The sequence below is a fragment of the Misgurnus anguillicaudatus genome, chromosome 25 (genome assembly GCF_027580225.2).
Source record: "Misgurnus anguillicaudatus chromosome 25, ASM2758022v2, whole genome shotgun sequence".
Lineage (NCBI taxonomy): Eukaryota > Metazoa > Chordata > Actinopteri > Cypriniformes > Cobitidae > Misgurnus > Misgurnus anguillicaudatus.
In genome coordinates, this window is record NC_073361.2 from 31,708,755 (window position 1) to 31,722,314 (window position 13,560).

At 37.9% G+C, this 13,560-nt stretch overlaps 1 protein-coding gene and 1 long non-coding RNA gene across 2 annotated transcripts; both read right to left on the minus strand.

Moving 5' to 3' along the window:
• Nucleotides 1-443: 443 nt before the first annotated feature.
• On the minus strand, nucleotides 444-10,370 carry LOC141362041 (uncharacterized). Its single transcript, XR_012368001.1, has 2 exons — nucleotides 9,683-10,370; nucleotides 444-2,549 (listed from the first exon to the last, which is right to left on the minus strand). It is a non-coding gene; the product is annotated as an uncharacterized lncRNA (long non-coding RNA).
• LOC141362040 (glucose-fructose oxidoreductase domain-containing protein 1-like) lies at nucleotides 1,613-4,430 on the minus strand. Its single transcript, XM_073863707.1, has one exon. The coding sequence runs from the start codon at nucleotides 4,281-4,283 to the stop codon at nucleotides 3,417-3,419; it is 867 nt and encodes a 288-aa protein (XP_073719808.1). The 5' UTR covers nucleotides 4,284-4,430; the 3' UTR covers nucleotides 1,613-3,416.
• Nucleotides 10,371-13,560: the final 3,190 nt, after the last annotated feature.

Sequence of the window (13,560 nt, forward strand, 5' to 3'; positions counted from 1 at the left end):
GCATCATGAAGTGTTTTAATGTAAACTCTTTCTCTTTCTGAAAGTTCACGATGTTCCATTATTTTGAAATTCACTTTTGAGTTTGAGTCGGCACATTCAACCATTAAAACTTATTTAAAGCATTAAAACTGTGATGCAACCTTACATTTGGTCGATTAAATTAGTTAAACTCTGTTTGTTTTATAATATATGCATCCCACATATTGATGACAGTAATTGTATCTGATGTGTTGTTTGTGTTTGACTTTTATGTGATTGAGATCACAGTGGATGAGTTTTAGATGTAATATATTATTAATGCCTATTTCTGTCTCAAAAGACATACTGTATACTTCATAATGTGATGTAAAACATTCAGGAAAATAATAAATACATCCCTACACTGCACAGAGCATCTTTACAGTAATGTACACCAAGCAGCAAATAAAAAAACATACAACATATACAGCCATGTATTTAATTTAACAGTACAAATAAAAAAGTAATTCTGCAAAATATTTTATCATTAGGGTGTAAAAGAGCCATCATGACACAGTGAGCAGTCCCACAGTGATATAATACAGACAGCAGATACACAATCTGTCTTTACTGAGATGTTACACTGAACAGATTTAAATCAATTAATTAAACTCTGCAAGACATCTTGTTTAAGACTAAAAACAGTTAAAAAGAAAGGGTATGATTAAAAAAACACATAACCATAATAATTGTTGTTATTACTTTTGTCCACGTACACACCGCAACATTTTGAAGTGACACAACCATATTTAAATCAAAATTTCAGTGTGCGTATAAAAATAGTCACTCTTGCACTTTTACTGTAAACAGATCTTTTAATCCAAAGCGACTTACATTGCATGACATGTTTTACTGTAACTTATGATCACAGGACGGCCGGGAGAAACTACAGTAAAGATTGGTTAGAGAAACTCCAATAAAATTAGAGGGTCCTACATTGAAATTACAGTAAACTATAGAAATATTGCTGGAAAAAACTACAGTAAACTACAGCAAAGATTGCTGGGTACTACAGTGACATTACAGTAATCTACAGTAAAGATTGCGGGGAGAAACTACACAAAAGACTGCTAAGTACTACAGTAAGATTACAGTAAACTGCAGTAAAGACTGGTTGGAGAAACTACAGTAAACTGCAGTAAAGATTGCTGGGTACTACAGCAAAATTACAGTACACTACAGTAAAGGTTGCTGGGAGAAACTACAGTAAACAACAGTAAAGACTGGTTGAAGAAACTACAGTAAACTACAGTAAAGATTGCTGGGACATACAGTAAGATTACAGTAGGGATGGGACGTTTACCGGTTTCACGATTAACCACGATAAAATGTCCTGACGATTAGTATTATCGTTTAAAATGTAATTACCTTTACAATTACAAGCGTGTTTGATTACTGTGATTTTGAAAACTTGCTGTAAATCCTGTCCAGCCAGAATCAGTTTGACGCAGGCGTGCACATGCAACATAGTTTTTTGCACAAGAAGACATTTAAGGGATAATGTATTGTTTTCATTCATGGTAAACTTATTAGACATTATATATTTTTTTTTACAACAGAAATAATTTCAGGGACATGAAATATTTAATTGTGATTTTCAAAAAAAAAAAAAAAATTCAGTGTGTGTCAGTTCTTTTTGAACATTTCCATCTCATTTTAACAAAACCATGAAAATATTGATAACCGTGATAACTTTGGTCACTATAATCATGATATGAAATTTTTATACCGTCCCATCCCTAGATTACAGTATACTACAGTAAAGGCTGGTTGGAGAAACTACAGTAAACTACAGTATAGATTGGTTAGAGAAATTTCAGTAAAGATCTAAACTCACACAATGTTTCTGTGATATTGCATCATCTCAAACGTCTGGATGAAAGTGACATCACTGCATTATTAACTAGTTGTTTGTGTTGCTTCTGTACACAAACATTTAATGAATTTTTCAAGAGTGAATTCACAATACAGTGTGTACAGAACCAGTGTGTTATCTGCAGTGTGTACGTGGCTCTCTAGAACAAAAACTGATTCAGGGATGAAATTATCCATTGACAATAAAACACATTATAAAGCTTAAAAACAAATCAATGTGACAATATGAATGAACTCACGATACAGGCATCATATATTCAGAGTGACAGCACACATTCATGACAGTCTAGCACCTTAAACATTTTCAATAATAACTTTATATTAAATAGCCCTCGAGAAAGTGCAGCGTTCTGAAACAGTTTAAAACAGCGACTCCCAGTCTGCCACCCAAACACTGATCTCAGGTCAGTTCAGACTGACTCACACAGAAAAGAAATAAAATGCAACTAAATGTGTAATTGTGTAGAATTATGATACCACACACTTGTCAATTTTTATTAAGGAGAAAATGATTCCTACGTCCTTTTTTTCACGTTAAAAGCAGATTATATGAACTACGTCAGAGAAACGTTTACATGCGAGTCATTCACCGTTTTACTGTAATTTTTATGTCATTTAAAAAAATGTAGGCATATGTAGTTCTTCTTATTATTAATCTTTGATGTAACGGAGAGTTTCTTTGTCTCTGTATGCTAAAGAGTGTTGCTGCTGTGTTCGGTCGCCTGGATGTCCAGATTGAAATATTGGTCCTGAAACAAAACAGCTCGGGTTTACAACTCTGAATCGTTCAGGGGGAAAATGAATGGCTGTAAAACTACAATACACTTACACTCAAATGACCCAAAATGTCTTATTGCAGCTCATACAGATGCTGAGACTGTACATATACGCTTTGAACCAGACTGAAGCGATATGCTTTGCGTTTTGTCTACCTCGTACTACACAAAACAGCATTTTCTTAAAGAGTGTTAGTGCAGATTTCATGCATGTCCAAACACTGGATGACTGCTAGAGTTTATATTCACATGAATACGTAAAACACTCTCATGCTAACACAAGATCTGAGCTCAGACGAACAATGCCAAACAAATTGGTACCATTAAACTAAAGCCATACTGAAGAGCACGACTGGATTACAATGTTTGTTTCACTGCGATATAAATACAGACATGTCACAGGAACAAAGACCTTGTGTTGCTTATCTAGACAGATTTATTGCATACTTGACTACTTGACCGGTGGGTCTCTGAGAGCCCCAACAATGGACTTTTGTTACCACTGGTCTACACACACACACACACACATATGCACGTATTACAAAACACAGGAGATGCAATGAAGGCCAAACCAAAGTCTTTGCAACGCACATTTCACTGTTAGCATGCGTTCAGTGTGTCGTATACCCAGTAGACATCTCTCCAACTTGTGAATCCAACTTTCTTTTACCTCTTGAACATTTTTCCTGCTTTCTTGCATTTTCCCAACCTTTTTTCTCCAACTGTAGGTGAATCCGTTGAGATGCATTAACAGTACAGTGACATCCTGCTGCGTCGCATGGCTTCGCTGATCAGGTAGGCGGGGCTTATCTCCGGTTCTTCTGTCATCACAACAATGTTCTGCCACTCGCCACACTGATTGGACTTTTTAATCGTGTCTACAACACAAAGCGCGTACAGACAATCCTCAAAGGTGGCGGCCATCGTAAGCGGCCGACCGTCCCACGTGCGACGATCCTCTTGGTCCTGAAAGGCCTGCCGTACCGCCTGAACCATGCAGATGGTGCCGGTGAGGTACGGAGATGGGATGTCCCGGAACGCCTTGTCAGGCAAAGATGCGTTTCCCATGGACGTGTCATCCTTCAACAGCAGCTCCTGACCGCCTTCGCCGTCGTTCTTTTGTCCGTACAAGTCCGTCCCGCTCACCCTCAGCCTACCGGCCGTTCCCACGACCACCACCTCCTGACGAAACTCACCAGGGACGTTAAAGTTGAGCGTGACCGTGCAGCAAGCGCCTCCGTCCAACACCATCTGAAACGTGCAGAAGTCGTCGCTGGTGATTTGTCGGATGCCTCGGATGTGGTCGGTCTGCTTGACGAAGGTCTTTAGGAAGCCGTGCACCTTCGCCGCACGCCGGCCGGTCAGAAACGTCAGCAGGTCGATGATGTAGCTGCCCACCGAGTGAAGTCCACCTCCGCCCATCAGGTCGTCGCAGCTCCAGTTGTACTTCTTGCCGAGGAGACTGCCGGCGTGCACCTGCGCCTCGCAGACCAGCAGCTCCCCTACGTAACCTTCTTCCAACAACTCCTTCATGCGGACGAAAGCGGGGAGGAAGCGTAGCACGTTACCCATGATGCTCAGCAGCTTAGGGTAGTACTGCGCCGCTGACATCATTTGGAAGGCGTCCAGGGGCGTTGCCGTCCGGTCACATATTACGTTTTTTCCAATACCTATGAGAAGAACAACTTATTTTAAAAGATTTGCATTATAGAGTTTGGCTAATTTGAGTATGTGTAACAAATAAAACATCTTGAATCACAAAACGTTCAAATATACACTCATATATTCAGTCTGCCGCCATGTTGGATGGATGTCCTTTAAACCTATTGTTTTGTACCGGGATGCTGGCCATTCAGCCATCAAAACACATAAATCACATCATTTGACAAATTTCCACAAGACAAAGAACATCAGAAAACATCCATTGTTAAAATTCGAAGGGACATATAAGGGATATTCGAATAGCACATTCTGTACATAATCTGTTTTCGATATTAGCCTGTTGGCTAATCGCTAATTTTTCATGTTGTAAGCATGTTTACTTTTCTTTAAAACACCAATATTGTGCAACGATACAATATTTTACGACAACAACTAAGTATACATTTCCAGTTTGTATAGATCATAAGAGTATGTCCCATGTGTTTTCTCCATTATTTTTTTCCAAGATATGAACATTGACAAAACCCCATATGAACCCCCAAAGTGGTGTACAATGAATGCCACAATGCCTTGCGCTCTGGTAATCTGTATGAATTGGAGATATGTACTTACGTAAAGGACTATATTAGTGTTTTAAGGAAAAGTAAACATGCGTACAACATGAGAAATTAGCGATTAGCCAACATGCTAATAACAAAACAGATTTTATGTACACATTGCACTGCTCTTATCTCAAAATAAGGTCATGTGTTCTTTTCATTTTAACAATCCATGATTTCTGAGTTTCTTGTCTTGTGGAAATTTGTAAAACGATGTATTTTTTGTGTTTTGATGACTGAATGAGCAGCATCCCGAAACAAAACAACAGGTTTAAAGCGGACGTTCTGGACGTCCATCCCTCACAATCCTCGGTTTAAAATCAACATGGCAGCGGACTGAGTAAAGTCTATTAGGACACAAAGTGGGCATAGCGAGTGATTTTATTCTCAATAGGGCAATGCGGGGGAAGAAGGGAAGAATTGAAGCCACATTACATTTAAAGAGCTCAAATCAAACTTTCATTGCATTACTTCTGCATTCCTGTAGAGGGCAAACTTTTCCTAAATATTAATTTAAGAAGTGACTTAGCTAGCTTCAAAATAGAAATATTATAAATGTGTGATAGATAAACACTTATGATGAATACTTAAAGGGATAGTTCACCCAAAAATAAAACTTCTGTCATCGTTTACTCAGTGTCATGGTACAAACCGTTCATGAGCCCCATTCACTTCCATTGTATTCTTTAATTCTACTATGAAAGTGAATGGGGATTCTGATCGGTTTTGATTACAAACATTCCTCAAAATATCTTCATTCTTGTTCTTCAGAACATAGAAATGTAAACAGGTCTATATCAACATGAGAGTGGGTAAATGATGACAACATTTTTATTTTGGGTGAACTATCCCTTTAACTTACATTGTATATTATAATTCAATTGCATTAGATGTATTATACTAATAAAGGTGGTGAATCTGACCAGAAACTCATGCTGGGATGCACTTAATGTGACTACACCAACTAACTGATATTTAAACTAACTGATATTTAAACTAACTGGTATAGCTGGTTTAATAAACAAGATGACCAGCAGAGGGATTGGAATGTTCACCTTCATCACATAACCTGTTTGTTCCTGAAGAGCCTGTTTGATGAAGAAATGTGTCTACAGATCTACTGCATGTCAGCTAACAGACTGATTATGTACTGATGAAATTAACATATACTGTATAAATACATTTATTATATATTTATATACATCATTTATAGAAAATTATGTATCCAGGAACTCCCTACCGCATATATAATCACTCAGACTATAACATTACTGAGAGAGAGAGAGAGATAGCGTGTGTGGATGTTAATGCTTTGCAGTTCTTCTCTCTCAACAGCACTAATGCACATGATACATGCACAAACACACAAACGCAAACACGCACGCAAACGCACAAGCAAGTGCAAACACACGCAAACACGCACAAACATACACACAGACAGACACGCATGCACGCAAACGCACAAGCAAGTGCAAACGCACGCAAACACGCAAATGCACAAGCAAGTGCAAATGCGCACAAAGACACACACACAAACACAGACATGCACGCAAACACACACACACCAACGCACAAGCAAGTCTAAACGCATGCAAACACGCACGCACACACACAAACGCACAAGCAAGTGCAAACGCATGCAAACACATGCATGCAAACGCACAAGTAAGTGCAAACACATGCAATTGTGCACACACACACACTCACAGACACCCACACGCATGCACGCAAACGCACACACACACTAACAAACGCACAAGCAAGTGCAAATGCACACATTCGCGCACAAACACACACACAAACACACAAGCAAGTGCAAACGCACGCAAACGCACAAACAAGTGCAAACTAGTGATGCACCGATGTATCGGCCACCGATATTTATCGGCCGAATTTTGATGAATTTGAAACCATCAGCATATCGGCAATAGCATGAGACAGGCCGATACCGATTGTTTATTAATTAACTGCATAAAGAAATCCATTATATGTAAAAAAATAGTTAATGTTGTTAATAAAATAAATGCTGAATAGCAAAAACCACATTTGAAGGTTGCCATGCTATTTTAATATATTTGTTTTAATTTGTGCCTCTCTTATTATGTTGGTCAGTTGAATGTTAATTAGATCCAATCCATGTTCAGTAAAAATAATTTGATGCAGAAATAAACTAGCTAATAGACCAACTGTATAGTATTGTATACAAGTAGGGCCCTATAATTTCCGCGATCACGGAATCGCGGACGGAATCGCGAAATTGGCTAATTAACACGGAATCTAGTATTAACGCGGAATTTTGCGGAATTTTACATATTTTGAATAAAATTATGTTTTTGTGTGGGAGACGAACGTATGTCTGAGGGAAATGCAGACCGGGGGAAGTAAATCTGGGCGACACGCCCCCTCCCGTCGTTTCAGACCCCCTCCAAAACACTGAAACCATGGTGAAGCGGCTCTCCACGACTCTGCTTTCGTCAGCGAAAAAATTAAGAAATTCAACGCTAAGCACTCAGTTCCAAGCAGGTCTCACATGACTTTTATGTGACCGGAGAACTGTTATTTTGGAAGTTTAGTCAACACTCTGTTCACGGTGAGCGCAAAGATACATGCACTCTCTCATCCATGTCTGTGATCATCACTGTACCTCTCACTTGCCCGCGCTCATGCATCTGTCCGAAGTGCGAACACAAATCCTCATGTATTTGTTCAGTTTTATGCATTTCAAGCGAGCTGAGGCAAACTAACTATCCCTCGCATTTAAAATATAATCATCTGCATCATGGCGCCGCTCTCTGTCTCTCTTTCGCTCGCACGTGCAATGAGCTGCGTGCTCATGCTGTCCTAAGTCAGATCACTATCCTGTGTATGTTTGTAAAGTTATATGCATTTCAAGCGATTGTGTATAAAATATGGATCGCGATCCGCTGGATTGATGTGTTTAAGGCACTTCTGAAAGCACCACTGCTTTGACACCTTGTTGTAGCCTCCTGCAACAACACTAAAAAACAATGCATTGAATTGAGTTGTGTGTGTGTGTGTGTGTGTGTGTGTGTGTGTGTGTGCATGCACGCGCGCGCGTGTGCGTGTGTATGTGCGTGTGTAAATGCATCTTTTACAGTCATTAAGTCTAATCATTAACATTAAAGGCACACTCTTTTTATGATTAAAATAAAAGTAAAGGGTAAAAAATATAATTTCCAAAAATTAAAACGGATAAAACGGAATTTGGGAAAAAATAAAACGGAATTTAGGAAAAAATAAAACGGATTTTATAGGGCCCTATACAAGTGTTTAATATCGGTATCGACATCAGTATTGGCCAGAAGTTGTCTGTTTAAATCCGAATCCGTATCGGCCCAAAAAATCCTATCGTTGCATCCCTAGTGCAAACATGCGCAAATGCATGCAAACACACAACCAGACGCATACACGCAAACGCACGCACGCAAACGCACACAAAAACACACACAGTGTTCAGTGTTATGTCATATGGCAGCTATTGTAATCTATATTTCAATATTTATTCACCAAAAATAAATATTTGATTTGTGATGGACTTGTAAGTCAATCCTGTGGATTATACTGTATTAACTGTGTTCACTAAGACAAGCAAACATCATTTCTCATCAAAACATTTCTCATGATCTGAAACTGTAATTCACACCAAAGCCCAAACATCCACCTAACAATGCAGTAAATCAACTCATAACACTTCAGTAAACACGTAACAACAGACAGACTGAAGCATCACGACTTCTGGTGTTAGTGACGTGTCAATCAAACCAGTCAAAATAAAACATCAACACAATGTCCTGAAGAGCTTTACAATAACATAAGTGTATAAAATTATGACCGGTTTTGGTTGAGAATGATGGGGGAGAGAATTTTGTGATTGATCTCAAAGCTTTGATTTAATGAAGTTTTATCTAAAATCATGAACTCAGCTTTAGATGAAAATCAAAAGTGAGACATTTAAATACAGCTTATAAAAAGGAAATTGAAATAAACATGAACTTATTTTTTTGAAGTGGGTGAGATATTAATTGATTGTGAAGTCATTGAGTGGTTCTGCTCGGTTGAGATCATCAATGCTGTTATACAGTCAATGAATTTGATCGATTTAGGACACTCAGGATCTTAATAGAGACTCAACACTGACAGAGATAGAAATGAGACATGAGAAGATAAAAAACCTACAATAACACCTCATGATGAAACCCAAAGCATGTGTAAAGAGAAACAGAGAGAGTAAATGATGTTAAACACACCTGACCTGACCCTGTTACCTGAGGGTTTAAAACATTAAATCCAAAAGCATTCACGTATAAGCGAGTAAAACAGGTTTGACTATGAGACGGAAACAGATTTCTTCAAACAGTCAATCAGTCTGATCTCACATTTACATTTTGTCTCAACCCGTGAATGAATTGATCTGTTGCATCACAACACATAACATTCACATTTATTCATTTCGCCGGTGCATTTTCCAAAGCGACTTACAATGCATTTTATCAATTTGTGTGTTCGCTAGGTTCAAACCCATGACAATTTGCACTGCTAAGGCAACGCTCTATCACTAGTTTGACAAACATCTGTCTGTTATTCATGTACTTAGAACAAACAAGTAGGGCTACAACAACTAATCGATAAAAATCTTTAATAAATTCCTTGTCAAACAATTTCATTTTTGATTAGTTGGTCTGTGACTAACCACCCGCTTCATGCAGCTGGAACTGTGTCCTTATTATTAACTCATTCACCGCCAGCCTTTTTGAGAAAAGTTGCCCACCTGCATTTTTGTGATTTTAACAAAAAGTTTCACAAAATTCCTTGCAGGAAAAATTATCTTCTATAAATATATAAACATACAAATTATATCAAATTAAAGAACACACCCTCTGCTTTAAAATAAACAAACAAACAAAATGGGGAAAAAATGTTTCATTATATATTTACTTTTTCCACTTAATTTAACCACTGAAATATGGATATTTCTCTTCAAAAATACAACATTTTGAGCAAAAAGCTTAAAAAATTGTGTTTTTGTAAAGGAATTTATGTTAGAGATCAGACTCAGAATGACTATCAAACATAAAGGCAGTTAAAATAAATCATTAAATCTTTTTAACTTCCGTTTTTGATAGATTCGGTTTGGCGCAATCTAGTGGATAAAAGCGGTGTTACACTTTCACTTTGAAATTCGTCCAGAAAGGCATATTTATTAGTTAAATATTAACTCATAATTGACGAGATAACTCGTCAATGGCGGTGAATGAGTTAAAGTCAGGAGCTGTTTCTTCATACAGGTCGAGCTGCGTGATCAAAGTCAGGCGTGTACTGCTGCTTCTCACCGTTGCCAGGTCCTTTCGGCTAAGTTCTGAATTTGGCTACTTTTAAACTGTTTCTGCAGATTGATGTTTTTCTGTGGGTTAGAGATCGATGGATTCATCAGTTGTTGGTTGCTTGCTTTTGGGCTAATTTTGAATAAAGATTGGGCTGGTTTTGCTACACGGATCTGGCAACCCGGACAGGACAATGACGGAAGCAAAAGCGCAAAAGAACGTTGCCGAATAAGTTTAATTTCCTTTAGTATAAGTGAGTATGTTTAATTGTTGTTGTTTTTTTATTTATTTATTCTGACAAAACGTGTGATGCACATGGTTCACACTTTTTTAAAAATGCAAACAACACACATGACACTCCGAACACATAATTTGAATTTGCGTCCCTCTGAAGAGCAGTCATGAGCCACTACTGCAAGCACATCCCTGAAGACTCGATTCGTTTTGTTTGTTTATGTTTTGATATGTTTTACTATTTAAAAGCTGTGTGAGTAATATTTGTTTTTAATTAGTCAATTAAATAATAATAATAATCACCCAATTAATGGATTATGAAAATAATCGTTAGTTGCAGCCCTACAAAAAAGTCATAAGGAGATAAACCATTCACATCTAACACACAGTGTTGTACATTTATTTAAGCAACACAGTATTCATTTATTGTTTGCTTATATATGATAAAATAGCACTTTAAAATGAATCAATCACATGTTTAAGACTGAGAAATCATAAACACAGCCCACAGCATCTAAGAGCTACAATGATACAGCGAGAGCCATCTGATAGCCAGCAAGAAAGCATAACTGAGATTAAATTACAAATCTCTGGAGAGACTGACTGTACACCAGTATACACACAACACACACATACAGCTTTATCACAAGACAAACAGAAATCTGTGATAGACGTTGTGTAATAATTATGAATGTTTCATGTTGTCACTTGACAGTGAGCGACACAATCAGATTTGTTTTCCTCAGGACACAACACAATGGTCTGAATCTACCATCAAATGCCAGGAATAACATGCATACATGCATGTGTGTGTATTTATACAGAACAATTACACAGAGTGCACACACATGTATTATGCAAAAACAGACTTTTATTTTGTATGTGTTTATGCATGGAGAGAGCAAGTTTATTACGGCACTACTATACTGCAGCCAGCCACCGGGGGCGAAGACAATGTTTTGACTTCACTTTTCAGGACGTGTGAAGCACTCCTGATTATACAATAATAAAACATAAAAGACAATGAGGGGTCAGAAAACTGTCATATGCTTTTTTTCTTTTGACATTAAGACTTTCTTCTTAACTTAATTTCTTTTTAACTGCGAATCTGTCAGGATGAGATTCAGTAATCCACAGCTGATATTTACAGTACATCCTGCGATCCGCTGCCTCATATATCGGGATAAGAATGAGATTAGGATTACAGGGTGTTCGCTAAAGTTTAGAAATATAACAGAAGTAAAACCAGGGCTCCAGACTAACTTTTTTCACTAGGAGCACAGTGGCCCCCAACTGAAAATTTTAGGGGCACAACCAGAAAATTTAGGGGCGCACAACGTAAATCAACATGCTTACCAAATCTACTAATTTCCACTGTATTACTAATAAATTCTTTAATAATAGATGCAGCAATTAAAAATGTGATGTTTCAAATTCAGTGTCACATTTTATTCTGCACTTATGAAGATGCAACAACAAGGTAAACTGACAGCACCATCACTGCCATGAGAGTACAAATAGTAAACAAAATACCATATTCAGAATAAAAAAGTGCTTAGTAACAAAGTGCTTAGTAACCTTTCGGTCATTTCACAGCTACAAACAATACTTAAATGTATGTAACTCTGCATCATCATCCGACGGTGACACTGTAGACCAGGGGTCTCCAACCTTTTTTCATTGAAGAGCTACTTTCTAAAAAAATAAAAGTGGTCGAGAGCTACTTGTGTCACGTAATACCTAAATCTCTTAGATAATGTATCATACCTCTCAAATTCATTTTGAGTTTCTGTGTACACGTGTATCAGAAGAATTTACTTTAATAGAAACACTTTGCATATTATCTTTACACATATTAATGAAATGAACACTGTAACAGTAGGCTATTTAAATAAGTAGGTTCATTATAGCTGCAACTTTAACAACAAGTTAAAATATTTAAATGGGTGACTGAGTTTAACTGGAAAGATTTGAATGCATGTTTGTTTTTTTGTAAACAAAGAACTGTAATACTCAACTTCTTAACTATCAAAATATTAAATAGCTACATTTGGGATTTTTAAAATGAATATCAAATCCAAATGCGTTAAATGTCATGTCATTTCATTCAAGTGACATTAGCAACCAAGTTAAATGGTATTTCAGTTTGTTTTAAATAAGGAGCCAGGCTTGTAAGCATTGTTGGGCGTGTGTGTAAAGTTTTAACGCATCATCCGTTTTGTGAGACGCGGGTGTGAAGTCTTGCGATGCGGACTTGCGGAGACAGGCGTGAGTATTTAATAAGCATAGAGACACAGGCTGCGCGTGTGCGTCAAGTTTAAACACCTGTCTGTTGTGGAAGACGAACGCGCAAAGTCTTGCAATGCGGACACGGGCACGAGTATTTAACAAGCATTTAGAGAGACAGGCTGCGCGCCTGCTTTGAATTGAAACCCCTCGTTTAGGAGAAGCGCTGTTTTTGAATCATACATGTTAAATTACTGATGTCATACGCCAGTCTACACAGCTCAACGCGACGTCAAACACGCACGCAGTCTTTACTACCACAGGCGCTTGTAACACTAACCAGACATCCAAATGCCGCCATAACCACAGAAAATAAATAAATAAACCCACAAGCGAGCTACCTGCAATTAACTTACCGGCAGATCGCGAGCGACGTGTTGGAGACCCCTGCTGTGTATTTGCGTGCGCTCGCGTCTCATTGATTATTTCATTGCTCATTTCATTGATCACTGACGTGCCCTTTCCACGTTTAATGTATAAAAAAATACGGAGGGTGGGGGAGGCAAATTTACTGGTCGCACATGTGCGACTGGATGTAAAATTCAGTCGCACACTCTCAAATTTAGGTCGCAAAATGCGACCATTTGGTCGCAGTCTGGAGCCCTGCGCGAACACACCGTGGAACTGCAGGTAAGCACCGCAGCTTTTAAATGTGGACATTGATCATTATTTTATTGTGACGTGCCTATTAAAACATGTTATGAGATATCGCCACTGATATATTTAAAAGCAGCATGCAAAAACATCTCTCTGACACTTATAAAAAAA

Excerpts from the sequence above, each read along its gene's own strand:
- LOC141362040 (XM_073863707.1), bottom strand. The coding sequence starts at position 4,283 with ATGATGTCAGCGGCGCAGTACTACCCTAAGCTGCTGAGCATCATGGGT.